This window comes from Myotis nattereri (assembly GCF_964212035.1).
Source record: "Myotis nattereri genome assembly, chromosome: 1".
In the NCBI taxonomy this organism is placed as follows: domain Eukaryota; kingdom Metazoa; phylum Chordata; class Mammalia; order Chiroptera; family Vespertilionidae; genus Myotis; species Myotis nattereri.
The window spans coordinates 47,551,699-47,578,585 of record NC_138075.1 but is presented as its reverse complement, the minus strand read 5'-3'; the positions used below and the strand labels follow the sequence as shown (position 1 = coordinate 47,578,585).

General features: G+C 39.4%; 1 protein-coding gene across 2 annotated transcripts in view; it reads right to left on the bottom strand.

The window, feature by feature from the left end:
* Window positions 1-26,887, bottom strand: part of CSNK1G1 (casein kinase 1 gamma 1) — a 148,072-nt gene that overhangs the window by 30,061 nt on the left and 91,124 nt on the right. For both annotated transcript variants that reach the window (XM_081094358.1, XM_081094359.1), the window contains exons 5-10: window positions 12,838-12,989; window positions 11,252-11,486; window positions 5,671-5,756; window positions 2,981-3,065; window positions 2,558-2,706; window positions 1,597-1,701 (exon numbers count right to left, since the gene is read on the bottom strand). In XM_081094358.1, coding sequence (XP_080950484.1) covers window positions 1,597-1,701; window positions 2,558-2,706; window positions 2,981-3,065; window positions 5,671-5,756; window positions 11,252-11,486; window positions 12,838-12,989 — 812 coding nt within the window. The remainder of the gene's footprint in view (window positions 1-1,596; window positions 1,702-2,557; window positions 2,707-2,980; window positions 3,066-5,670; window positions 5,757-11,251; window positions 11,487-12,837; window positions 12,990-26,887) is intronic.

Genomic DNA, 26,887 nt, shown 5'->3' with positions numbered 1-26,887 from the left:
GGAATAGAGATTGATAGGATTGGAATCAACTGGTATAAATACAGATGTAACAAGACAACAGGACACAGAACCTAGACACAGAACCTACACAGAAACTAGAGACAGAACCTAGACACAGAACCTAGACACAGAACCTACACAGAACCTAGAGACAGAAGAACTTCGCTGGAGAGAACATGGCAAAAGATCCTGGACAGAAACTGGCCACAGAACCTAGAGACAGAACCTAGCGAGAGAACCTGGCTGAAGAACCTAGAGACAGAACCTGGCTACAGAACCTGGATAGAATGGCAAGAGAACCTGGCTAGAACCTGGTGACTGAACCTGGCTGGAGAACCTGGACAGAACCTGGCTGGAGAACCTAGCGAGGGAACATGGCTACAGAACCCGGCTGGAGAACCTGGAGAACCTGGCTGGAGAACTTAGCAAGAGAACATGGACACAGAACCTGGCTGGAGATCCTAACCAGAACTTCGCTGGAGATCCTGACCAGAACTTGGCTAGAGATCCTGGCTAGGCTGCTGATCAACTGAATGCTGTTTCTGTGTCATTCCTTCTTCGCCGACTCCGTCCACACCTCTGGGGACCCCTGGACCTGCTGGGGCTGGACCCCAGCAAGTATGTACTTATTGGTGAGTCTATCCATATTTTGTATGTACTTCACTGTAACGAGTACATATATACTATTTCTATATGCTATTTTTAACCTATGTTCTTGCACAGTTGCATTTATGAGATGGTAAGAGTGGTTGTTATTTTATTGTAAAAGCATCTGTGAATATAAAAAAGTGAGGTTAGGAGGGGAAACAAGCTAATTTGATAGGTGCTAATGATTATGTGGGTGTGGGTGTGCATGCACACGTGTATATGTTTACTTATTATTCTTTGTTTATTTGCCTACTGGAGTCCTCATTTTTCTTTTAGCAATATACTATGATATAAAGATATTCATTATACTCACTTCCCAATCAGTTTCTCCTTTTTTTAAATGTTGTCAAATTTGCTTTTGTGTATGTGCTTGCCTCCTCTGTCTTTAAGGCTAAGAGAAGGCTCTCATCCAGACCACTAGTTTCCCAAACCATGAGCATTGAAAAAGAGATGACATGGCCTTCTGAGGAGTGGCCTAAAGCAAAGCTGAGTCTTCATTCATAATTCTAGAGTTAGCCTGAATACAAGAACAGGAGTGGAGTGGAGGTGCCAGTTCATTCCCAGGTTGCAGCTGGAAGTCCAAATTACCCATCCTTCCTAATCAGCAAGGAAAAACCAGCATTGGCAAGAGCTACACACTGGAGTGTCGATGAGACCCCAAGTGGGCTAGCCTGTATATCCTGTATGTCCAGTAGGTCCTTTCAGCCAACAGATTCGACAGGCCCAGATTCTCTAGAGTGGATGCTTGCTGTAAGGCACCTGGCTGCATCTCAGTGCCATTACACAAACTCTGAGGGATGCTAGAATGCCACACCATACCAGTGAAAACTGGCAAGGTCTTTGTCTTTAATTTCAATACGTACACTTAAATAGAGAAGCTGAAGAATTTGGGTGTTAACATAAGCCACAAATAAAGGGAATGTCTGAAACAATGAAGGTCCAACACACCTGATTTCGTAGAGGCTGTTGTGATGGCCGATCCCTGTGTGTGTGGCTTTCTCGAGTTATTGCAGATGCACCAGAATCTACATGAACTGACCCTACTGGAGTAGGCTGGAAAAATATAACACAAAGTCAAATGGAGAAAACAGGTCCAACTTAATGCCTCTGCAAAGGACTGCATCATTCAAATTCTACTAGAATAGTAGTAATTATTATTTTCAGCCACCAAGGGCAATTTCAAGGTCTTCTTGTCTTCTCTGTTTGCTTATCTGCAAAAGGGATGCAGCTTGGTCCTCAATACTTCATTGGAGAGTAGTAGCTTACCTTTGAAAATAAAAAAACATCCTGCGGTGATGTCTGTTAGCATGCTCTCGTGCCCTGTGACCCCTGGCCAGAAGAGCACATTCAAAAGTGTCCTATGGTGCTAGGTTACAACCCTAGAAGTCAAGCACCTTAACATCTTATGTAGCACCAGCTTCTGTATCATTCAAATGAAAATTCTTCTTAAAAACTGGCTTAATGCCCCGGCCAGTTTGGCTCAGTGGATAGAGCATCAGCCTGCAGACTGAAGGGACCTGGGCTTGATTCCGGTCAAGGGCACATGCCGGGTTGTGGGCTTGAACCCCAGTAGGGGGCATGCAGGAGGCAGCTGATCAATGATTCTCTCTCATCATTCTCTCTCCCTTCCTTTCTGAAATCAGTAACAATATATATTTTTTTAAAAACTGGCTTAACTTCTGGTCTCTTATGACATACTGGTCATAGCCTTAAAAACATATAAGGGAGTAACTCCTACTTCCTAACTCTAGTAAGAGCAATCTATGGCATCATCCTGAAAATGTTGGTAAATGTGAAGTTTACAGTCAAAGGAATGTTTCCCCCTATAGATTTAAGCAGAAAGTCTGGCAAGGAAAGGGATGAGGTAGTGCTGGTCTGAGGTGAGGAGGTAGATAAAGAGGATACTCACAATAGGCCTCCCGACCCAATCGTAGGCGTAGTCAAAGGTGTAACCCTTCCTTTCAAAGAGGTCTGTGAAGAGGGTCCGTAAATACTCATAGTCAGGTTTTTCAAAGAAGTCTAATCGCCTGACATATCGCAGGTAGGTAGCCATCTCCTCTGTTAAGAAAGAGGTGAAAGGCCATGCTCATTAACCGAATGCTTCGCATGGGCAGAAGCTCTGAGCCAAGCAAGGAATATTGTACAGACTATTTGACACGGTGTTTTCTTTATGGACCAAATGAAAGTGATATAACCTATCTTGAGCTAAATAACAATGAAAGAAACTAAGTTTTTTTCTGGGGAGCACCTTTATCTAGAGATCCCAAGTCATAATCTTCACCTACTTGAAAGCCTTATTCACATTCGCTGGAGTGTCCTTTTAGCATCTCACCTGGAAAGTTTTCACAGAGTGCTTCAATGGGAGTATTCCTTTTGGTGTCACCAATTTTTTGATATCTCTCTTTTAATGTATCAGCCTGCAGAGAGTAAAGAAAGTTATTTGGAAAGAAGTCTAGTATGTTTGGGAACAGAATGGTTGTTTCACTCAAATTGGCAGGATTTATTAGGTATTTTTCTTAATTATTTTTCTAACACTAATAAGAAATGTAGTAGAGATGATGTATTTAAATATGTATATAACATCTGCTGTGTTCTAGAACATTTACTTGAAAATATACTTAGTAGTCTCAGATAAACACCATCAATGAGACAAGTGGCCAGAATAAGAAGATAAAAATACCATGTAGCAATATTTTCAGAATTGCAGAAGCTCAGTAATCTCCCAGGGCCACTGGGGATCAAAAGTGATTCAGCCTTGCCATGGCTGGCATGGCTCAGCTGGTTGGAGTGTCATCCCATACACCAAAAGGTGATGGATTCGGTTCCTGGTCAGAGCACATGACCAGATTGTGGGTTCAATCCATGTGCAGGAAACAACCAGTAGATGTTTCTCTCTCTCCCTCTTCCTCTCTCTGGAATCAATTTTATTTATTTATTTTTTAAATATATTTTATTGATATTTTTTACAGAGAGGAAGGGAGAGGGATAGAGAGTTAGAAACATCAATCAGCTGCCTCCTGCACACTCCCTACTGGGGTTGTGCCCACAACCAAGGTACATGCCCTTGACTGGAATCGAACCTGGGACCCTTGAGTCCACAGGGTGACGCTCTATCCACTGAGTCAAACCGGTTAGGGCTGGAATCAATTAAAAAAAAAATGATTCAGTATTCCCCTCCTTAGATCAGCTCTATGATAAGATTAAAAATACTCCTAAATCCAAGTGGGGACAGATAGATAAATGGCTCTATATCATACTTACTGAAAAAACAAAACAAAAAACAAGAAATAGAAAACAATGTGTTTCTACAGTGAGGTTCCAGAGGAAAAAAATGTATCTATGATATAAGCATGGCTAACAGATAGGTTTGATATATGTCAGTGGCACAAAGCAGACAAGTCTGGTTTGCTCAGGACTATAGACAGAAGGCTCCTGGAGCTTGGACCGATAATGTGGTCTCAAGGCAGTCTCTTGAGGCTCTACCTAGCCTGCTGTACCCAGCTTTAAGCAATAATGTTCTAAAGTAAATTGGAAAAATTTTAGATCTATAACTATCACTAAAATGATTCATGGGCTGTGAGAAAGTTTCAAGAAGCAATTACTAAAATACATACTAGCATATGAATGCATTGTTTGGCTACATAATGAGCAAACAGGATGTGAAACTATTTGACAACTGTCAATATTAATGAGAAGATATATATGACTGGAAGACCATGGAGGAGATGTTAGAGGAAGTTAAGGGAAAAGAAATATCTTCCCAAAGGGAAGTAGAAACCTTACTTTTCAGGACCATGTTCTAGGACACAGCAAAACCAACCATTCTGCCCTCTTGGGGTGGTGAAGTATCCAAAGCTGCTGATTAAGTTTCTTTCCATACTAACACATTGATATAATTTTTTAAAATATATTTTTTAATGATTTCAGAGGCAGGGAAAGGTAGAGAGAGAAGTATCAATGATGAAAGAGAATCATCAATCAGCAGCCTCCTGCATGCCCCCTACTGGTGATCGAGCCTGCAACCCAGGCATGTGCCCTTGACAGGAATCGAACCTGGGACCCTTTAGTCCGCAGGCCAATGCTCTATCCACTGAGCCAATGTTGATATAATTTACAGCTCAAAAATATATCTCACATTTAGCTAACTAATGGGATTTAGCATGGGTTAGAGAAGCTTAGCATTGTCTTGTCTACAGCCAAAGGCACAGTCATTATAATGGTTATATTTATAATTAACTAGAGGCCCGATGCATGAAATTCATGCAAGAGTAGGCCTTCCTTCTCCTAGCTGCTGGCACCAGCTTCCCTCTGGCACCCGGGACCCTGCTTCATCTGGAAGGTCGTTCGGAAGGACATCCCGTCTAATTAGCATATTATGCTTTTATTATCATAGATAATTAACTCTAATAGAAATGTACTGTATTGACACCTACCAAAAGAAGGCTATTTAAACTACATGGTTCACAAGGAATGACTATTGTCTGCATAGGCATTTATTCAATAAAACACTTGAACAGCAACATTAAACCTGGATTTTTGTTTTCGTTTAGGTGAGCACTCAACTTATATAGGATGAACAAATATTTCCAGTTCCCCTTAGGGACACACCCAGCCCTGCTGGCCTTGCTGGTAAAATGTGTAGCAGCTGCTGTCACCAATTTGTTCCAGAAATTCCCCAACACATTGGGAACACTCATCTTGCTACATAATGGTAGTGGAGGAGGCATACTGACAGAGAGGAAAGCAGCACTGCCAAGGCTGGGAGGGAACAAGGGAAGAGATTATGGAAAATCCAAAAACAAGGAAGAAGGATTCAGATGGGGAAGAAGACAAATGGGAGCAAAACAGAGCTTCCAAAGCCCAGGTGAGCATTTACAACATAGACTAATGTAACCAGTCCTTGCTTCTCATCTCTCTAGCCAATCATCCTCTTTGTGCTTCTTGCAGACATCAAATCAGCAACCCCTTCATTACCAACTGAGTACTGAAACAAAGTCCTCCACTGAGCACTTTCAAGGATACCTTGAGTCCTTGCCAGGGCAGGCTGCCTCGAAGGAAATACATGAACATATGGCCCAGAGCTTCCAAATCGTCCCTCCGGCTTTGCTCTAAAAGGGAAGACAGATCACACATTACATTTATAGTTAATAAAGTAGAAAGGCCCTCAAAACCAAGCAGTCCGTTCAGTAACTCTTCTGCTCTGGAAAGTCTCGCTTATTAATTATCTAAATCAGGGATAGTATTTTAGATCAAGACAGAAAAACAATGTGTGCTCCTCTGCCTAGACGTATTAAGAGAAAAGAGCAAATCCTAAACTAAAATCAAGTCCAAATTACTAAACAGTGAGTAACCACCCCTCATTCAATGCTGTCAGCTTCCTGAAAGTAAGATATCTTATTTTCAGTGTATGGGCTATAGTTATCCTTGGTTACCATCAGAGAATGTGAGCAGCAGACTAGCAGCTAAAGCTGTTGAAACCATCCATTTTGGGTAGGCCTGTGAAGACACAAGCTGCAGACTGCCTAGCATACATGGCTAGTGCTTTTTGTCATAAAAATTAATATCAAATTTTAACTTCATACAATAGAACATCAATGTATAATCTCTCAGCTCCATTCTATTTGTACTATGTTCTATAACTACCTTAAGAAAAATTTAAAACTGATTACTAAGGTGCCCTGTATGTCACCTTATAGGATTCCTGCATTCTGGGAGCATATATATATATATATAAGACAAATTGCTGGTTTTTTTAACTGTAATGATTAAAATGGTAAAGAACTGTAGAATAATTAATAAAAAATTATAACTTCATCTCAGAAAACATCCTATACCACCTTTGGTTGTCAGACTGAATTTAAGTAGTATATACCTCCATTTCTAATTTGCCAATTATGGTTCATCTCAGACATTTTATGTGTTTATTTTTCAGAATCAAGTTTAGGGCTTTATAAAAAAAATTACAGAAGCAAGACTAAGGGGCTACCTTAAATTTGACTGTGCTTTCACTGTGCAGAAAGTAAAACCCAGGAGTCAGGGAGGCTGGGAAAGCTATTCAACTAACTCAAAATACCACAGCACAACCTGTTTAAATGCTGCCACCAATCATGGGAAATTTGCATGAAAAAGAGTGAAAAGTACTCCTTAAAAGAGAAAAACAAAGAAAAGGAAACTTTCTAATTTTTACTGTTTGAAGGAGGCTTTAGGAAAGGGGGTCACTAATGGGAAGGAGGTTTTGGAAAGGTGGTCACTAAAGGCACCCTGATAAGATATAAAAATAACATAAAATTGAGTACATCAACTGAAATGATCTTAAAAAGAATAAAATAAACCAGGAGCTTTTGTCTACTCGGCTTGCCTGAAGTTTGCAATAAATTTTATTCGCAATTGAAAACAAAAAGCCATTACGCAAAAGCAGAGTTTGTTAACAGAACTTAAAGATAAAACAAATTAAAAAAAGAAGAGTCAGGTTCAATTGAGGCCTCCCAGAAATCAGGGCAGATAGAGAAATCACACCCTGCAGTTTCTCACACTGCATCACACCTACTCATCAGTTCTCCATTTTTCTTTTCTTTTTTTTAAAATATATTTTATTGATTTTTTACAGAGAGGAAGGGAGAGAGATAGAGAGTTAGAAACATTGATGAGAGAGAAACATCGATCAGCTGCCTCCTGCACATCTCCCACCGGGGATATGCCCGCAACCCAGGCACATGCCCTTGACCGGAATCGAACCCGGGACCCCTCAGTCCGCAGGCCGACGCTCCATCCACTGAGCCAAACCGGTTTCGGCAGCTCTCCATTTTTATATTCACTTCCTGTAACAAGAGGCCCCTTGGTAATAAAAAAATTCACTGGATAAATGGCTGCACTTTAGTTAGTTGAGCACAAGAGGGCGAAACTCTCCACATTTTCAATATTGATCAGCCCTACAGAAAAAGACTTTTTCACAGCAAAGACCATTCATTATAAAAATGAGATAAAAAAATAAATAAACATTAAGCCCACTGGAATAAGTAATTTTCAAAAACTGAGAACCATGAAAAATAGCTGTGGAATATGGGATAATAGGAAAAACAATAGTTCTGAGTCAAGTCATCTAGCTCTTGACCCATCCTTTCCATTTATTTAATCCATGTGAAATTCAGCATGATCAAGTCATCTACTTTGGGCCTAAATTTCCTCATTTGAAAATAAAGTGGTTGACTTAGTCAGTGGTCGGCAAACTGTGGGCTTGCGAGCCACATGCGGCTCTTTGGCCCCTGAGTGTGGCTCTTCCACAAAATACCGACTTCTGTGCATGGGCCACAAAGTTTCAATCGCACAGTATGTGCTTGCCCGCACGTGGTATTTTGTGGAAGAGCCACACTCAAGGGGCCAAAGAGCCGCATGTGGCTCGCGAGCCGCAGTTTGTTGACCACGGAGGTAATCTGAAAAGTCATTTTCCAGCTCTAAAATAACCTATGATAATTTAAGCCATTAGGACCTTTCAAGAAAAAAAATAGTGAAAACCAGAGCCATGCTTTATTTCCCTATTTCTTTGAACATTCTATATTCAAGTCAGTATTCTCACACACCCTTATTTATTCATGCAAGATATTTTCATTTTAAAGAAGAAAGATTTCAATGCCAGTGAGACCAGTAGGACATAAAATGTTTCCACACAATGAAGGCTTGCTTTCAACCAATCAGAAAGATGAGCTTAGTTTACAAGCATCACATCCCTGATTTTAGGTCAAATACATTTAGTTGTAGGAAAGGGGCCGGATTACCCAGTGTTCTCATCCTAACGTCAATGATTAAAGACTACTTAAATGGGCGGCCTTAACCAGGGCTCACTCAGTGGGGAACGTGGCTAATCCCATGTGGCAAGATCAGGTTTAGGAAGCATCTTTCCTCACAAAATTATTGGCAATTCTCTCCAAGTCATTTGGAAATACACTTCCCTTTTTCTTCATTACAACATAAAGGATGCTACACATTTAAAAATTTAAGTGTTTATTTATCAGAATCAAGTTTAGGGCTTTATCATTCATGATTTCAACTCAAGTTATATCACACTACTTTATAATGTCATTTTTACTCTTTGCTAATACTAATAGGACAAAGTTCCTTGAGACCCTGGTCAGAGTTTAAAGGGCATTTGGCAACCTTCTATATGTATTCTCTGCGGTACTGTAAGGATAAAATATGGTGACAGGTTGAATTGGACCTGAAAAACTGTGGAACTAGGAAGTCAAAGTTTGGAGATAAACTCTAAGTTCCAATAGAAATGGCTACACCAAGAATGAAGAAACCTAGTCTGACAAAAGTGGATGCTTAAAACATTTTGTTGAATAAATAAGTGGTAATTACCATTACAGAGTCTTTACTATTATCAGACACTATGTTAAACACTTTATATGCATTTTCTCACACAAACCTATAATATAAAGTTTATCATACCCATTTCATAGATTAAGATAACTGAGGCTGACGGAGGAAGGTTACTGGACCAAAATCACATAGTTTTAAATGAAAAAGCCAAGATTTGTATCCATTTTTCTTAACCTTATACAAATATAACACATACCCACTCCTCCCCTTGTCTGTACTTGCCTTTCCTGACAAGAATAATAAAGGCAGAACACAAATTGCTGAGCCCAGGAAGCACACACTGGAACAATAATTTCCAGTCTCAGTAAAACCAAGCAATTATGACTTTACTATTTACAACACAGTCTGTCTCCTTGTAAAAAGAAAGAAGGAAATATTGAGCACTATGCAAGAGACCTGTGTTACATATATCACCCATTCAATCTTCAAAGCATCCTTGTGAAATATTAGTCTTATTTTACAGAAAGGTTTCAGGGAGATTAAGAAAATTATCCAAAGTGACACTGATAATAAGTAGCAGAGATTCTAGTCTAATTTTAAAGTATTACATTTAGTTAAATGAGGATTTCCATGTGGTTACTGAAAAAATTCTGACAGCATTCATGATTTCAACTAAAGTTGTATCACACTACTTTGTAATGTCATTTTAATTTTCGCTAATACTAATTCATTATCTGAATACCTGTACAGTTTATAAGGCAACTTTGTAGCTATTTATCTTAGTCTGTAAAATACATATTAGTGAAAAAATACTTATTAGTGTACCACAGTTCATTAATATTTAAACACCTGATATAATTAGCTATGTCTATGATTATGAAACTTGATAATATTCCATTTATATGTCTACTCTCTCGGGTGGTGATTTCCAAACATTTTTTTTTTCAATCACTGTGGAACTTGTCTCCAAACAGAATCTTCCATGAAAGAACAATATATAAAACATATAAAAAGGAAAGCTTTTCTGGAGAAGCTGGGGAGGCCCAGGACCCTGCTGAGTTGGCTTCCACTGTTCTTTAGGCTTCTCTCACAAAAATTCTCCTCTGGACCATTTCTTCTCACAAATAAGGCCTTTTGCCTTGATTAGAGCATTATGAAATATTTGTGCAAACTATCATGTATAAAATGTAAGATTCATGGAAAAGCAAATATATTTTCACTGAATAAGACATAACCCCGTCCTTAAAGAATTATTCATGGAATTATGCACAGTGAACAGAAGACTAATTCATGTTTTAGTGAAGCACTCTTCCCCAAAGCAGATGTCATATACAAGGTCATCCATACCAAACTCATCACTAAACTTATTCCAATACTACCACCTTAATACAGTAAGTCTATTACTCACACTGCTAAAAAATTAAACATTTGGAAACATAGCAAGGCTGACCCTGGGATACGGGGTTAAGGATGCCGGTTGCTTGCAGTCAAAAATCTATATATTGGGGGGGGGGAGGATGGGGGTTTAATGGGGGGGGGTGGAATGAGGACACATTTGTAATACCTTAACTAATAAAGAATTTAAAAAAAAAATCTATATATAACTTTTGACTCCCCAAAAACCTACCTACTAATAACTTACTGTTGACTAGAAATTTTAACAGTAACACAGTTAATTAACACATATTTATGTTATATGTAGTATATGTTATATTCTTACAATGAAGTAAGCTATAGCAAAGAAATTAAGAAAATTATAAAGAAAATACATTTACAGTGTTCATAAAAAAAAAACCCATATAAGTGGATCTGTGACGTCAAACCCATGTTTTTCAAGGGCCAAATGTATAAAGAATTAAAATCCTTAAGTTGTCCAACAGGATACTCAGGAAAGTCATTGACTTACCATCTTAAGTTCTCAAGTATAAAAATCCACTTACTGCCGAAACCAGTTTGGCTCGGTGGATAGAGCGTCGGCCTGCGGACTGAAGAGTCCCAGGTTCAATTCCGGTCAAGGGCATGTACCTCGGTTGCGGGCACATCCCCAGTAGGAGATGTGCAGAAGACAGCTGATCAATGTTTCTCTCTCATCGATATTTCTAACTCTCTATCTCTCTCCCTTCCTCTCTGTAAAAAATCAATAAAATATATTTAAAAAATAAAAATAAAATAAATCCACTTACCATGTGAAGCAATAAGAATCACAAGTTGTAATGCACAATGGGGACAAAGTATTATTAGAATAAAAAGTTGTTTTAAAAAGCTGCCCTGTTCAAGGTAAACACACCTTTGCCAAGATGCGTGTTGATAGACATATATCTTGCAGTTCCAGTTAAACTTTTGTGTTCCCTATAAGGTATATGTTTTTTGGTTTCAGGGTCTATGTATTCCTTAGCCAGTCCAAAGTCTATAATGTGTATAACATGCTCTTTCTTATTGCCTTGCCGGCCAATCAGGAAGTTCTCTGGCTTGACATCTCGATAAATGAGATTCTTTGAGTGCACATATTCCATTCGAGAAAGCTGAAAGAGAAAAAACAATGATGTAAATACTCTAAACAAGTCTACTGAAAAAATACATGAAAACATTTGCTTTATCAGCCAAGGTTTTACTTACTGAAAGGAAAATAAAACTAATTTCTTCTTCACCACCCAGAGTCACTTCACTCTTTTCCACCAGAAAATATTTTCTGATACTAATATTCACATAACAAATATCCAGATAAAAGAGTGGGGTAGTACAGGTCAGCTAAGCCTCATAATGTTACAATTTGCAAATGGTAAATGGAATTAAGTGTTTTTATGTTATTTCAGAAAGTAAGCATTTGAGAGGCAAGAAGTATCTATGCAGAGACAGTGCATCAAACTACGCTGGCAGCCTCTGAAGACAGTGCCACTGCCACATTCACATCCTGCCCACACCTTCCTCTCAGCTGAACAGGACTCCCCAGTTCAGCGCTCTCAGCTGTGGAACTAAGGCAAGTGAGGCCCAGAGAAGTTAATACTGGACTGATATCACAGAGCTAATTAGTAGCAACGGTAAAGGTACGATTTATATATGAAAGTAAAATTATCCTAAAATAATAATCATAAAAGTATTTCAAATTTCATTAAGTTCATTTCTAGCTACAAAGCTTTTCTACTTACTTAATACAGAAAGGGAAGCATGGGCATTTGAATTTTGGGTTCAAAATATAAAGTCAATTTTCCAACATTTCCAAGTTTTTGCTGTAAAGTGGAGGAGACCATTACCACCTTAGTCCAATAAAGATGCATTTGCATCCTCCTCTGAGGGGCTGACAGACTTCTCAAAGGAACTATCTTAACTGCTCAAACTGGTAATGGTGTGTAATTTAGTAGGAGCTGAGAGAGCTGCCTCCTTAGCTATGTCATTCTGTGAGAAGTGAAGGCCAGAGAACTAAGGCAGGTTCTTGGTCACACAATTTTGGAATCTTAATAGTTAGGGCAGTGGATTACATCTCCAAGCTCTTCTTGGATGCAACAGTAAGGGGAGAGGGGAGGACATGACAAAACCTTACAGTCGTGTTTAAATCTATAAATAAAACATCTGAGAAATTATTTGCATTTTTACAACTTCACCTAATCACCCTCTTTCTTTCTAACCTAAATTATATGCTTCCACTTCAGATAAGGGCAGGGCACGGTTCCAAAGTGCAAATTCTTAAAACAGATCAAAGAGCATATGCAGCCTGACTTTTCCGGGTTAGTCCTTTTTGCCCCGGAATGCACTATCAAGCCTGTGAGTGCACATTCACTAGATGCCACTACATCTGGTCAATTACCAAAAGGGACAAAAGGATGTGTTGGGGGGTGGGGATGACTATCCGTTTGCAGAATAGCAATGTCAACTTACCAACTGGATGGCTATCATTAACACAGTCTTCAAAGTAAAAGTTCGGTCACAGAGGTCAAACAAGTCCTCCAAGCTAGGGCCGAGGAGCTCCAGCACCATGGCATTGTATTTCCCACACGGTCCAAAGTAATATACCTGTGGGAGACCTTCACCTGAAAGCAGAGGGGAAGTGGGTGCAGAATGGAGAATACAAAAACCAAAATATGACAGCTGTATCAGCACTGAGTTTTAAAGAAAGTACAATTTGTGAGATTTCCATTTTCTTTCATAATCCCTACTGGAGAACTAAACTGAGCACAACAGCGTCAAAGGGAATGAATAAAGCAGTGGTTCTCAACCTGTGGGTCGCAACCCCTTTGGCGGTCGAACGACCCATTCACAGGGGTCGCCTAAGACATCCTGCATATCAGATATTTACATTACGATTCATAACAGTAGCAACATTACAGTTATGAAGTAGCAACGAAAATAATTTTATGGTTGGGTCACAACATGAGGAACTGTATTTAAAGGGCCAGAAGGTTGAGAACCACTGTAATAAAGGGTGGGAACAGCTAAGTCATTGCACAATTAAGTTCAAATAAGCAGTTATTTAATACCAGAGTGCAAATGGCATATCTACTGCTATATAAGACCGAGAAGGGTTCCTGATCCATTACTTGATCAGAGTGTAAACTATTCTTCCCCAAGGATGCCCAAAAGTGTACTATCATAATAGGTTCAAAAATGGCTTGCTCAAAAGGCCAGACTAACAGACCCTGCTGCATTAGTTGGTTTAATTTGCATTTGCTATGCCTACTGCCAAAGCCACATGTGAAGCTGTTTACAATTGTTTCCTCGAGGACAAATCCAATCAAACTGAAGGGGTGAGGTCACAGAGGGTACAGCCTGGGCCTCTTCTCACAGGGAGGCTCTGTAGTTTCCTGTTTTCTATTAGTTGGAGCAAAGTCAACAGACAAGGTTTGGTTACTGATAAGTAATTATAAAAGGAAAAGGGGGTGGGGGAGGGAAATACAAGGCTAGGTTTTCCCCAGATTTAAAATTCATAGCTATACGAAGTCAAAATCTAGACTTTCTTACCTAAGTGGCAACTTGATAAGAAAGTGTATTGTAAATGTGAGGTATACAGTGAATATGTGTTAGACAGCACCATGTGAACAGTGATTGTGAATTAGGCCCAGAACATTTTAAAAATCTGGTCTCACAGAGCACAAACACTCCATCTTACACATTTATGTATACCATAGCCTACAGTTGCATATGATGCAGATTACTGCTTGTTTTTACCTACAAATACCTTTATGAAAGAGACCCCCTTAGAGATCCTTTACCTATTTAGTCTGCAACACAGAAGAGGGCCTTCACCAGAACCTAACTAACCATGTTGGCACCCTGATCTTGGACTTCCAACTTCTGGAACTGTGAGAAATAAATTTCTGTGTTTATAAGCCATCCAGTATGTGTGGTATTCTGATAAAACAGCCCAAATGAACTAATACAATATCTACTACTTAAAGTTTTAACGCACTGTGCCCATCATTCTCTCCAGGATAAGTCTTATATATCTGGAGTTAGCTATAATATATATGTTAAACTATTTAATGTACTGCATCAGTCTACCTTGTTCCATCTAAATACTAAACAATGAGTGTTTTCATAAATTCATTCCTACCTCAAATCATCTAATATAGTATATTCTGCTCCTGCTAGTTCCATAAATGTCCATTGAATTGTCTTTGTGCTTGTTTTGATTCTTCCTATCTCCAAAAGGAAACAGAATTTTATTTGAAAAATCTTTTTCCCCTGTTGTTTTGAAGAACTCATTCTTTCGTTTATTTAAAATATACAAAACCTAACAGCTGTTCCCAACGAGTCCTGCCGAGAAAGCCAAAACAGAACTCTATCATGGAGACGTATTGCTTTTATTAACCAAATACATGGTAGATGGTAGTTTGGGGTTATTTTAAAATATATTTTTATTGGTTTTAGAGTGAAAGGAAGAGAGAGGGAGAGAGAAACATCAAATCGCTGCCTCCCCTATGCACCCTGACCAGGGATCAAGCCATGTGCCTAACTGGGAATCAAACCAGCAACCTTTGGGTGCATGGATGATGCTCAACCAAATGAGCCACACCAGCCAGGGCAGGAGATCTTTTAAATTTATATTCTGAATAATAGTTTTTGATGTCACTAAAATTTGGTTTTCCTAATATTTAAAGTATTATATTCTTGAAAAACATGCTGTAGCAGATGTTAGTCACCTGCCCAATATCTACTCTCTTCTTTCTTAATAACAGAATTCCTAATTATAGTGAATAACAACCTTCCCAGTTATACATATCTTTCCAGCCTCTCTTGATAATAGGAATGACAGGTGAGATGGAAGCAGAAATTGTTGAATGAGGTGGTTCTAGAAAAGCTCTTTCAAAGAAGATGACTCAAGTTGGAGCTATGCCCCTTTGATGATGGCTGAAGCTCCAGAAGCCAGCTAGAACTATCAGACACTTTAAGGATATAAGTTAGTGCCAAGAGTGGATGAAACAGCCCTGGCTGGGTGGCTCAGTTGTTTGGAGTGTCATTCCATACACCAAAAGGTTGTGGGTTCTATCTCCGGTCTGGGCATATACGGGAGGCAACTGGTCAATGTTTCTCTCTCACATCATTGTGTCTGTCTCTCTCTCCCCTTTCCTATCTCTAAAATAAAATAAAAAATAAATAAAAGAACCCGAGCTCCTGATGGCTATGAAGTAACCATAACAATGGTGGACTTCCCTTCCCTCTGGAATTTTTAAAAAAATCCTCACCCGAGGGTATTTTTTTCCATTGATCTTTGGAGAGTGGAAAAGGAGAGAGGGGGAGAGGGGGGAAAAGGAGAGGGAGAGCAGGAAAGAAGGAGGAACATTGATGTGAGCGAGACACATCAACTTGTTGCCTCCAATACTCACCCTGACCAGGGCCAGGGATTGACCAGGAATTGAACCTGCAACCCATTGGTCCGAGGACAGACATTCTAACCACTGAGCAAAACCAGCAAGGCCCTCTGGACTTTTTTAATCCAAAAGAAAAATCAATCTCTATACCTTGACTGGGCTATTACTGATTGGGGTTTTTTTATAGCCAAATTTACTCATAATTAATAAGTATATTATTCCTTTAGTTGTTTAAACTGTGTATCTGGGCACAATATCCTCCTTCTGAAGTAAGCTAAAAGTCAGGCCTGCTTAAAAATATAATACTGACCTAATTTCTTAGACTTCCTGCTTAAGGATTAGTTTAAACAGGACAAATGATCACCTTGTTCCTGATAATCGTTAGTACGAAATCTAGGCATCTCTTGTCAGAAAGTTATACGTTTACAAAGAAGTCACAAAAGCATTCTGAGTGATGACTATAATTTCTAACTATACGTTATATCACCCATGACTCCTGCCTAGTAACTTCAAAACTGAGAACTTCCTGTTGGCTGCATTACTGTTCCTTTTATTAAATACTCTGAGACTTCACAATACCCTGGCAGGCTTTGGGACGCTCAAGACAATTTCTAGATTACTGAGTGGCTTTGAAGCTTTTCTCAAAGAAGAACTAGGCTCAAGAAGCTAGTGCAGAAAGAGTTCAAGTCGGTCTTGGACCTAGTGTTTGGTTCTGCTACCGACTCTGTAAAGAGGAAAGGTTTAGAATGGTTCCCTTTTACGTCCAAAATTCTAACTATAGCTACTTTCTAAGTTCTTCTTTGTAAAGCCATAGAACCAGTATGAATGAGAGTTGCTTACATGTTATATAGAATAGGTGTGGTATAATTCAAATATAAGCTGGTAATGTTACTCAACTGGAAGTGTGGCTATTAGAAACGTCTCTAAAACTTTAAAAAACAGACGCTTTTACTTCATTTCAAACCGACTAAAATAGAATCCTAGTAGTGGATGTAAGCATAGCACCAAAGGTGATTCTGAAGTGTAAGCTCAGCTGGAAAACACTGTATCTACAGGGTAAAAATAAAGGGCATTGCTTTGTTTTATGACTAATATATTATGAGGACTCAGAAAACACTAATTGAACTTCTCTTTCAGAAGTTCTTTCACATCAGAACAATTAGACTCAGTACCTTTTGAAGGGAATCATTTTGAAGCTATTTAAAAGATTTATTTGGAGTTTCTTAGATTACAGAAAATGTGCTGCTGAGTATAGAAGTCTTTCTGGAAGCTGTAGCTGTAATTTATTAGAACTACTTGTACCGAAGAACACCCACGCAAGTTCCATTCTGCGCCTAGTTTCTTGCATGACGCCCCATAAAGTGGCCAGTGCTGGTGGTGAAGCACAATATAGGCCCCTAAGAGAATTTGTCTGCCCCCAGCTGGTGTGGCTCAGTGGTTGAGCATTGACCAGGAGATCCTGGTTCAATTCCCAGTTAGGGCACATGCCTGGTTGGGGCTTGATCAGGAGGCAGCCAACCAATCATTCTCTCCCATCATTGATGTTTCTCTTTCTCCCTCTCCCATTCTCTATAAAATCAATAAAAACATATTTTAAGAAACAAACAAAAAACCCACAAAAAATAAAAGAAAGTCTGTCTCTTGGGTCAGAGATTACGGCACAGTAATTGTTATCACCTGGGTTGCATTTAAATGAGAAATCTTGTATTTTACATTTTATTCTTCTTTTGCAGAGCCATCTATAATTCATTGCTTAAGAAATTTTTAATTAATTAGCATTATGCTATGAAATCCTTTAATAAGACTGGGTGTGAGGGCAAAGGCTTAAATGCAACACAAACTATACAACTACACATGGGGTAAACAAGGTACTTCCTGCAAATAATTATGAAGTAATGAAAATGAACTGAACAGAGGCAGACAAGTGGATATGCACTGAATTCTTCAATTCATTTGAAGAAACCAAATTAGTTTTATAATCTCTCATCTGTTCTGGAAACAAACCACTAATAAGTTCTCCCTTCTAAATTAAAGAAGTAAATTCTGAATTTTCCCATTTTGAAGGATTTATAATAGATTTAATTGTACTTCCTTTAGGTACAGATTAAATCTCTTATAAACCCAAAATTCAAGGATATATCCCACGTTACCTTGTATATTTTCACAGGGTACTATAAAACACCCTTTCCCTCCATCAATAACATAAATCCTGCTGGACATATGGCTCCCACATATATTAAGTTGAATAAAATAGGAAGGTATACAATACTACAGCTAATTTTCAGTCTGTCATAAATTTGGGTGAAACAGACCAACTCAAGGATAATGGCTTCTTTATCACCCAATCTGTTACCTAAAAAGATTCCATAATGCATTATGAACAGTAACTACTCTAAGTAGAGATATTTTTAAATGCACATCAGGCTGAGAACTGAAATAGAACCACCTTGAAGCTTTTGGTAATTTGATCACATTACTACTTAATAATTAGCCTTTCATCTTTTTGAAAAACTAAATTACTTAGCTGTGAAACAATTTCACAGTCCCATACCTATATTAATATCTGGATGTAAAAAAATAACTTCTACATTAAAATTCTATGAAAAAATAAGCATATCTTGGTGATAACTGTCTTCTAAAGTCAGGGCTGGAGAAAACCTTTAAGGGCATAATGACCTTGGCAATTCCTTTCTTTTGTTTATAGTTGTTTTTTAATTTTTAAAGACAATAGAATAGTTTTTCTCCAAAATTAAACTATCCTTGGTCCCATCAATGGCAGTGGCTTCCTGCACAACTATTGAATGTTCTTTAGTGTTTGAGAGAATCAGGGAATTACTAATACATGGGGAATTATCATCAATAATATTAAACAAATCTATTTAACAAGAAAATAGAAAGTATAGGCAGATAAACAGGATGATATTCCATAGGAAAAACTGAAAAGGGAAAATGAAAGCAAAGCCTTTAAAACTCAGGAAATAACTCCATAAAAACAATGCATTATTACAAAGATATGAGACAATACACATGTTTCTCTTTTAAGGACAGAATCCCTCTGATTTTTCTGACTCTGAAAAATGCCTCTACGATACGAATCAGTTCAAAATGCTGGTTTAATAAGAAGAATAGCTAGAACCAGAATTAAGAAATCAGGATTACTTTGTGTCTCCTATAATGAAAGATGTTCTACAATCATTTTGTTCAGAGGCCTCTTGGGAACTTGAATATCACTAGACATATGCTGCTAATATGAACTCAAATTTGTACTGGGAGTTGGGGTAGGGAAGGCGAGGAAAGGCAAGAGCAGTTAGCCACAGAAATTGAGCTTTTACCATTTACCTATTAAACACACACACACACACACACACACACACACACACACACACTTACTTACCAAGGCCTTGAACCTCAAAGCACGTTCAAAGTTTTATTTATCCAAAGGAGTCAGGAAAGAAAGCCCAAGATAGAAGATGGATTATTTCTGTAGTAGACTGCATCTAAGATAAAAACTGTTTAACAAGTATTTTGTGTACTGGGGGGTGTGGAATTCTTTCTCTTTCCAAAAAAAGACTAAGTCAGCTCAGAACTGGTAAATTTAAAGGATAATAACCCAGTCTCTGAAAATTTTCCACCTTCTTTAGCACTGCAGTTCCTGTGATTTAAGTTATGAAGACAGAATTTTAAACGCTAAGAGATGCTGAACTTTTCTTAACACACATCTTAAGAATAACTAAAAAGCCAAGAAAGTTCTAACAAGCATTTAGAAGCAATGAGAAGGGGGAAAAAATTACTCAAAGTACAGTGACTCCCTTCCTCATAGTCCTATTTCATTCCCATTACACTTTCTTTGTCCATGTGGCTGTCTTCCCTACAACCCAAAGGCTGTTTGAAGATAGTGACAATTACATTTGTATGCCAATGCCTAGCACTAGCCCAAGCATATGGTAGGTAAGGGTAGAAGTACTAAGCAAGTAAATACAACTCAATGAAATGCCACCTGAGTTTTCTATTTGGACTGCACAATACTTGCCTCAAAATGCTAAAATACACATATATACAGAGAAAAACAAATGAATCAGATTTAAAATGTGCACGGAATGCTACCACAATTGATATTTCTGAGTAGCTCTTGTTTGAATTCCATGAGAATGATTTTTTCAGAGTTATAGTTCTACATTGACTTTCTTCTGTGTGTTTTCTTTCATGATGGTTGTATGTGATAACTGGTTTCATCTTGCCGTTCTGCCATATATAGGTGAACTATGCAGAATTATTAATTTTAATTACCAGCAGCAAAAGCTACACACAAACAAATATAAATGTGTTCCCCTCTCTCAAAAAACTACCTTGTCCATAGGAGATAGATACTGTGAGATGTTACATGACCTTTCCTAGGTAATAGGGTTGCCTAAGTAAACATAACCAATTTCTCAACTGCAGGTTAACTGCTCTCTTCTTTACACTAAGCCGCCCACATTCTCTGCCTCTGTTGTTCCCTTTCATTCATGTGATTTCCAAAGTTATTCTCCATGTTCTCTACCCCATCTCTTCCAAACCACGTACCTTTTGGTTAATATTTTTACTTTTTCTAGAAATTCTCTTGTCACTCTTCTAGGATTACAAATCTGCTCCTGCTACACAGGCAGTTTAATCTGTCCTATCCACCTCTTAGTTCCCATGATTTTTGTATCAGATCCAAGAATACTATCTTTTGGGAGAAACCAAGATGGCGACATAGGTAAACACCGGAAATTGCTGCCTCCCACAACAAATTCAAAAATACAACTAAAAGACAAAACAGACATCATCCAGAACCACAGGAAGGCTGGCTGAGTGGAAATTCTACTAGAAGGAAAGAGAAAAGCACACTGAGACTCAGAAGAGGTGCAGAAGTGCAGAGGTACAGAGGCGCACAGGGCAAGGGCTGGCAACTGAGGACACTGCTGTCTTTTCCAAACTGGAGGGAGACACAAGTTCCCGACTGCTCTGAACTCCGGTTCGGGGCAAGTCTCTGGGGACCCAGACTCATACTGGGAGAAACTGGACTGTTTGGCATTGGTCGGAACTCGAGGGAGGCTTTCTCTCAGAGGTGCTTGCAGTGATTACCGGGACACTGAGACACAGGGCCTCATAGGGCAGGATTGAGGATCAGCCATAGCTGCTTGCTCCACCCTGTTGATTCCCTGAGACCCCGCCCCACCCAAGCTGCAGCAGAAGCTTTTGCATATGAATTCCCTGGCCCTTTGCAATCTGAAAATTACCTAAAAAACTGCAGCAGGGCCAGACAGACCCAGAACTTCCAAGAGAAGGCTCAAGGCCCCACAGCAGCTTTCATTGCTTCACAGCTGGGCCTCATCTGGGCACCTCCAAACCCCAAACAAGGAAGGGGAATCTGCAGATCTCTCCATAGCTCCTGCTGGGTAGCCTCAGGCAGAGGCTAGATTAACACCTCCTTAGATCCAAGAGCCAGTGTACCCAGTGGTCAGAGTGGGACCATCCAATTACAGCTCCTCAGATCCATTAGGGGCACACTCAGGGGGCAGACTCAGTGAGCACCAAAGCCCCACTGAAGCAAGTCTTGCCTCATAAGGGTGTCTTCAGCACAGGAGTTCTCCCACTGTAGACATAGCTGACTCTCACAGCCAATTGGCCTGGAGGTCAATTCCTCCCAGTGATACCCTACAACAATCAAGGCTTAACTACAACAAGACTGTGCACAAAGCCCACAAAGGGGTGCACCAAGAGTGTCCGCCTCAGGTAATTGGGGAGGCTGAGCCACTGGGCCCTATAGGACACCTAGCACACAAAGCCACTCTACCAACACAGGGAAGCATAAAAAATGCGGAGACAAAGAAACAGGTCACAAATGACAGAAATGGAGGAAAGCAAACGACTGGATATAGAGTTCAAAACCACACTTTTAAGGTTTTTCAAGAACTTTCTAGAAACCGCCGATAAATTTAGTAAGACCCTCAAAAGTCTTGTGAGACCACCAATAAATGTAGTGAGACCCTCAAGAAATCTAGTGAGACCCTCGAGGTTATGAAAAAGGACCAACTAGAAATTAAGCATACACTGACTGAAATAAAGATATTATGCAGAGTTCTAACAGCAGACTAGAGGATCGCAAGAATCAAGTCAAAGATTTGAAATATCAAGAAGCAAAAAACACCCAACTGGAAAAGGAAAATGAAAAAAGAATCCAAAAATACGAAGATAGTGTAAGGAGCCTCTGGGACAGCTTCAAGCGTATCAACATCAGAATTATAGGGGTGCCAGAAGAAGAGAGAGAGCAAGATATTGAAAACCTATTTGAAGAAATAATGACAGAAAACTTCCCCCACCTGGTGAAAGAAATAGACCTACAAGTCCAGGAAGCGCAGAGAACCCCAAACAAAAGGAATCCAAAGTGGACCACACCAAGACACATCATAATTAAAATGCCGAGAGCAAAAGACAGAGAGAGAATCTTAAAAGCAGCAAGAGAAAGAAATTCAGTTACCTACAAGGGAGTACCCATACGACTGTCAGCTGATTTCTCAACAGAAACTATGCAGGCCAGAAGGGAGTGGCAAGAAATATTCAAAGTGATGAACACCAAGAACCTACAACGAAGATTACTTTATCCAGCAAAGCTATCATTCAGAATTGAAGGTCACATAAAGAGCTTCATAGATAAGGAAAAGCTAAAGGAATTCATTGCCACCAAACCAGTATTATATGAAATGCTGAAAGGTATTCTTTAAGAAGAGGAAGAAGAAGAAAAAGATAAAGATACAAATTATGAACAACAAATACACATCTATCAACAAGTGAATCTAAAAATCAAGTGAATAAATAATCTGATGAACAGAATAAACTGGTGAATATAATAGAATCAGGGGCATAGACAGGGAGTGGACTGACAATTCTTGTGGGTGGGGGGGTAAAGGGGTGTGGGGAATGCGGGAAGAGACTGGACAAAAATCGTGCACCTATGGATGAGGAAAGTGGGGGGGGGGGGTGAGGGAAAAGAAAAAAGAAAAAAAAGAATACTATCTTTTCAGCTTTCCTATCATATGTCCATCTCTCTATAGTTCTTGAGCTCTGTCAATTCCAGCGCTGGTCCAGAATAGGGGCCACCTGGAGCATTACTTTTTTAAATTATGTAAGTGATATATATACCCATTTCAAACAAATAAACAGCAAACTAAAAGGAGTACAGAAATACATGAAGAATAAGTATTCACATCCATAATGAATAATGCACATATGCATAACTAAGAATACTTTTCTGCAACTTCATTTTTCATTTAATATTACATAGCAATTTTTGTCAAGACACAAATATACCTCATTCATCTTAATAGCTACATAGTATCCCACTCTGATAAATCATATATGTTTGTTTTCCAGTACTGATGGACATTTAGGTTTATCCATACATTTGTTAAACCCATTTCCCACTGTCATCCAAGGATCTGACTCAAGCAGGTTAATCGGAGTATGCTATCCCTCTACCCTGGGAAACTGAGTCAAGGATGGATGCTTGAGCCATATCAGAACAATGATAGTAAAGTCTGGGACTCCTGTGGAACTACAGAGGGGCAGCAATCCTCCACCCCGCCCCCTCTATGATTGCCAAAATGGAAGGAGCTGCCAGACACTACTACATGAGAATAGGTAGACTGTCTATCTGAGAATGGAACTAACAGAGAAAGCAGAGCGGTGAGCAAGAGAGACAGACAAATATACCACATAACCTGAGGAACAAGGAGAGTGTTGATACTAGATCTGGCTGGCCTAAGCTAAAACTATTGCTGGATTTCTCAATCCTGCGAGCCAAGAAATTCTTCCCCCCACCCACCCTCTCTCTTAAGTGAGTTTGAACTCTACCATTTGAAAATGAGTGTTTAGACAAATATGCATAAAATACTGCAAAAAATCTTTGTGCCCACATTTTGGGGCAAGAATGCAAACGTATCTGCGAACATTCTTGAAGAGAAAATGCTAAGTCAAGGGGCATGCATATTTAACATTTTAGCATATGTTGCCAAATTGCCACAGTTCTAAATGCTCTTTAGTCTGTCTTGAGTCCTGGATCTATTTCAGCAGTTAGCACTATAGTCCTATTTCTTAAGTATGCAGGCCCATGGAGTATTTAAGGAAACTTTTAGAACCTGTCTTAATCCATTATTTCCAAAGCCCCAGCATAAAGTTATCGCCTAGCTTCTGGAGGGTATCGCCTAGCTTTTTATTCAAATTACTAATTATATTTAAAAGTCAGGAGAATCCTTCCTACCCCACTATTCGTTCAATGCTACATTTAGAAAATTTCATTCAAAAAATAGTCCAGGAGAACCAAGATGGCGACATAGGTAAATACTGGAGATTGCTGCCTCGCACAATCACTTCAAAAATACAACTAAAAGACGGAACGGACATCACCCAGAACCACAGGAAGGCTGGCTGAGGGGAAATTCTTCAACTAGAAGGAAAGAGAACAGCATACCAAGATTCAGAGGAGGCGCAGTGCGGAAAATACAAAGGTGCGGAGGTGCGCGCGGAGCGGGCTGGCGGCTGAGGGCGCGGTTGTCTGTTTCAATCAGGAGGGAGTCTCAGGCTCTGAGCTCCAGTTCTGGGCGAGTCTCTAGGGACCCAGACTCAAACGGGAGAAGCGGTACTGTCTGGCAGCGGTCGGAACTCGAGTGCAGCTTTCCCTCCGAGGTTTGCAGCGGTTGCTGGGACTCTGAATGGCAGAGCCCCTGGGGAGGGGACTGACAGCAGCCATAACTGCTCGCTCTGACCGCCCTGTTGATCCCGTGGGACCCGCCCCGCCCAAGCCCGAATTATAGGGGAGCCAGAAGATGAGAGAGAGCAAGATATTGAAAACCTATTTGAAGAAATAATGACAGAAAACTTCCCCTACCTGGTGAAAGAAATAGACTTACAAGTCCAGGAAGCGCAGAGAACCCCAAACAAATGGAATCCAAAGAGGACCACACCAAGACACATCATAATTAAAATGCCAAAAGCAAAAGACAGAGAATCTTAAAAGCAGCAAGAGAAAGAAAGTCAGTTACCTACAAGGGAGTACCCATATGACTGTCAGGTGATTTCTCAACAGAAACTTTGCAGGCCAGAAGGGAGTGGCAAGAAATATTCAAAGTGATGAATACCAAGAACCTACAACGAAGATTACTTTATCCAGCAAAGCTATCATTCAGAATTGAAGGTCAGATAAAGAGCTTCAGAGATAAGGAAAAGCTAAAGGAGTTCATCACCACCAAACCAGTATTATATGAAATGCTGAAAGGTATTCTTTAAGAAGAGGAAGAAGAAGAAAAAGATAAAGATACAAATTATGAACAACAAATATGCATCTATCAACAAGTGAATCTAAGAATCAAGTGAATAAATAATCTGATGAACAGAATGAACTGGTGATTATAATAGAATCAGGGACATAGAAAGGGAATGGACTGACTATTCTTGGGGGGTAAAGGGGTGTGGGAGATGCGGGAAGAGCCTGGACAAAAATCGTGCACCTATGGATGAGGACAGTGGGGGGAGTGAGGGCGGAGGGTGGGGTGGGAACTGGGGGAGGGGAGCTATGGGGGGGAAAAAAGAGGAACAAATGTAATAATCTGAACAATAAAGATTTAATTAAAAAAAATAGTCCAGTCACAAAAGTATGTTTTACAGTTTATGAAGTGTTCTTATACAGGTCCTCCCATTTAAAATTAACAAGTACATGTAGGTATCATAGTGAGTGTTGTAGTTAAGACCTAAAACCTCAACTTTTGCCTCCAAGTCTCAGGTTCTTTTTTCTATATCACATGTACTTATCAGTGCCCTAAATTCAAGGACATCTAGAGTCACAACAAGAACTACTGGGTCACATTACTTTGATAGGAGGTTAACTGATTTTGTAAAGATTCCATAAAACATGGTCTGTATTTGAACCTAACAGGCCATCATAACATATTAATAATGTTGATAGACTATGAACTCAAGTAAATAAAGAGTAATATTTCCCTTAAGATTACATCAGAAATGCATTAATGGCATTTTTCTAATACAACTACCAAATAAAGCTTAATGAATTAATCATTTAGAAATTCAAGAAGCCACTTGACATATGATTAAATTAATATAGAAATTATAAAAAGCAGATAAAGATAGGTTTTCAATACCTTTGGGCTCATTTAACAAATTGTTCCCAGAAGTATCCTAATTGAGGAAAACAAAATCCATTAAGGCACACCGTCTAATCATAGCACAGAAGCAGAGTGTCCCCTATTACTAAACTCTTTTAATATTGAAATATCAGTCCTTAAGCATCAAAATAGCCCCAGGAGAGTAAAGTACCAAGTGTCACCCTCATTTTTCTGAATAGGAAAAATAGAGAGTAAACAGCTTGCCACAGAACCACCACCAGTCAATGGAACAGATGCTGAAGCCTGACATTTTTTTCTTATTTGAGCCTACACCCAAATCTCTCTCCAGTCAAAACTGATAGAACCTGATGGAACATTCAAGATTACTTTAGCCCTGGCTGGTGAGGCTCAGTGGTAGAGAGCCATCCTGTACACAGAAGGGTGTTGGGTTGGATTCCTGGTCAAGGACACGTACCTGGGTTGCAGGTTCGATCCTTGGCCCCAGTCAGGGCACTTGCAGGAGACAACCAATCTATGTGTCTCTCTCCACCCCCCACCATACCTTCCCTCCCTTCCAGTTTCTCTAATCAATAGAAAAAATATCCTTGTGTGAAGAGTAACAAAAACTAATAAACAACAACAAAAAAAGACCTCATAATTCTGATCACTGAGGAGGCATGAAGACACGCAAGGAAGCAAAGTAAACTCATTTATCTTACAGATTTTCAGTTAGTCTGAAGAATGCTGCAATGTCCCTGCTTCCCAGTTTCAAATTCAATTAAGTTCAAAGTGTCTGGTGGTCAGTTTCTCCATTCATCAAACATTACAAGTGAGAATAGAGTGCTATAGTGATAGAGGGGCATCTAGCCCTGGCTGGTGTGGCTCAGTTGGATGGAGCGTCATCCTGTTTGATTCCCAGTTGGGGCGATCAGAGACAACCCATCGATGTTTCTCTGTCACATCAATGTCAGTCTCTCTGTC